Source organism: Egretta garzetta, unplaced genomic scaffold, assembly GCF_000687185.1.
Source record: "Egretta garzetta isolate BGI_Z169 unplaced genomic scaffold, ASM68718v1 scaffold108, whole genome shotgun sequence".
Lineage (NCBI taxonomy): Eukaryota > Metazoa > Chordata > Aves > Pelecaniformes > Ardeidae > Egretta > Egretta garzetta.
Genome location: NW_009260614.1, coordinates 8,434,367 through 8,434,918, shown reverse-complemented (window position 1 = coordinate 8,434,918; position 552 = coordinate 8,434,367). Strand labels below are relative to the sequence as shown.

Sequence of the window (552 nt, the reverse complement as noted above, 5' to 3'; positions counted from 1 at the left end):
GCCCCCCTGGGTGCCGCCGACCGCCCCCCCGGCAGCCTCCGCCGCTCTGCATCCGCCCTCGACTTCTCCCGGCGTGCCAGCCGGCACCGCAGCAGCTCAGGCTCCTCCGAGGAAGAGGAGGAGCGGAAGAAGAAGAGTGCCAAGAAGCGGGCCAAGAAGGCCAAGAAGAAATCCAAGAAGAAGAAGAAGCAGCAGTCATCATCTGACTCGGATTCCTCCTCCGATTCCTCCTCCGGCTCCACCAGCTCCTACCGCAGCACCTCCAGCGTCAAGAAGGGCCCACGGGCGGCAGGGGGCGAGGAGCCGGGACGCCCCAGCCGGGGCAAGAAGGAGGAGAAACAGAGGAAGAAGCAGGTCGACAGCTTGATGATGAAGTACCTGTACCGGCCCGAGAGCGACTGAGGCAGGAGGTGGGAGCGGTGTGTGCCGTGCAGCATGAACCTCCCCGTGTGCCACTAACCGCTCACCCTAACCCCCGCCCGGCCCCGGGCACGGAGCCCACCTCTGCCAGGCACCCCGGGAGGGGGCACCCGCTGTGCCCACAGGCAGCCC

The 552-nt window shown here is 67.4% G+C and overlaps 1 protein-coding gene across 1 annotated transcript in view; it reads left to right on the top strand.

Annotated features, from left to right (window-relative positions):
* Positions 1–405, top strand: part of MYO18A (myosin XVIIIA) — a 31,832-nt gene extending 31,427 nt beyond the window's left edge. The window contains 1 exon segment of the mRNA XM_035900564.1: positions 6–405. Coding sequence (XP_035756457.1) covers positions 6–402 — 397 coding nt within the window. The 3' untranslated portion in view covers positions 403–405.
* The last annotated feature ends 147 nt before the right edge of the window (positions 406–552 follow it).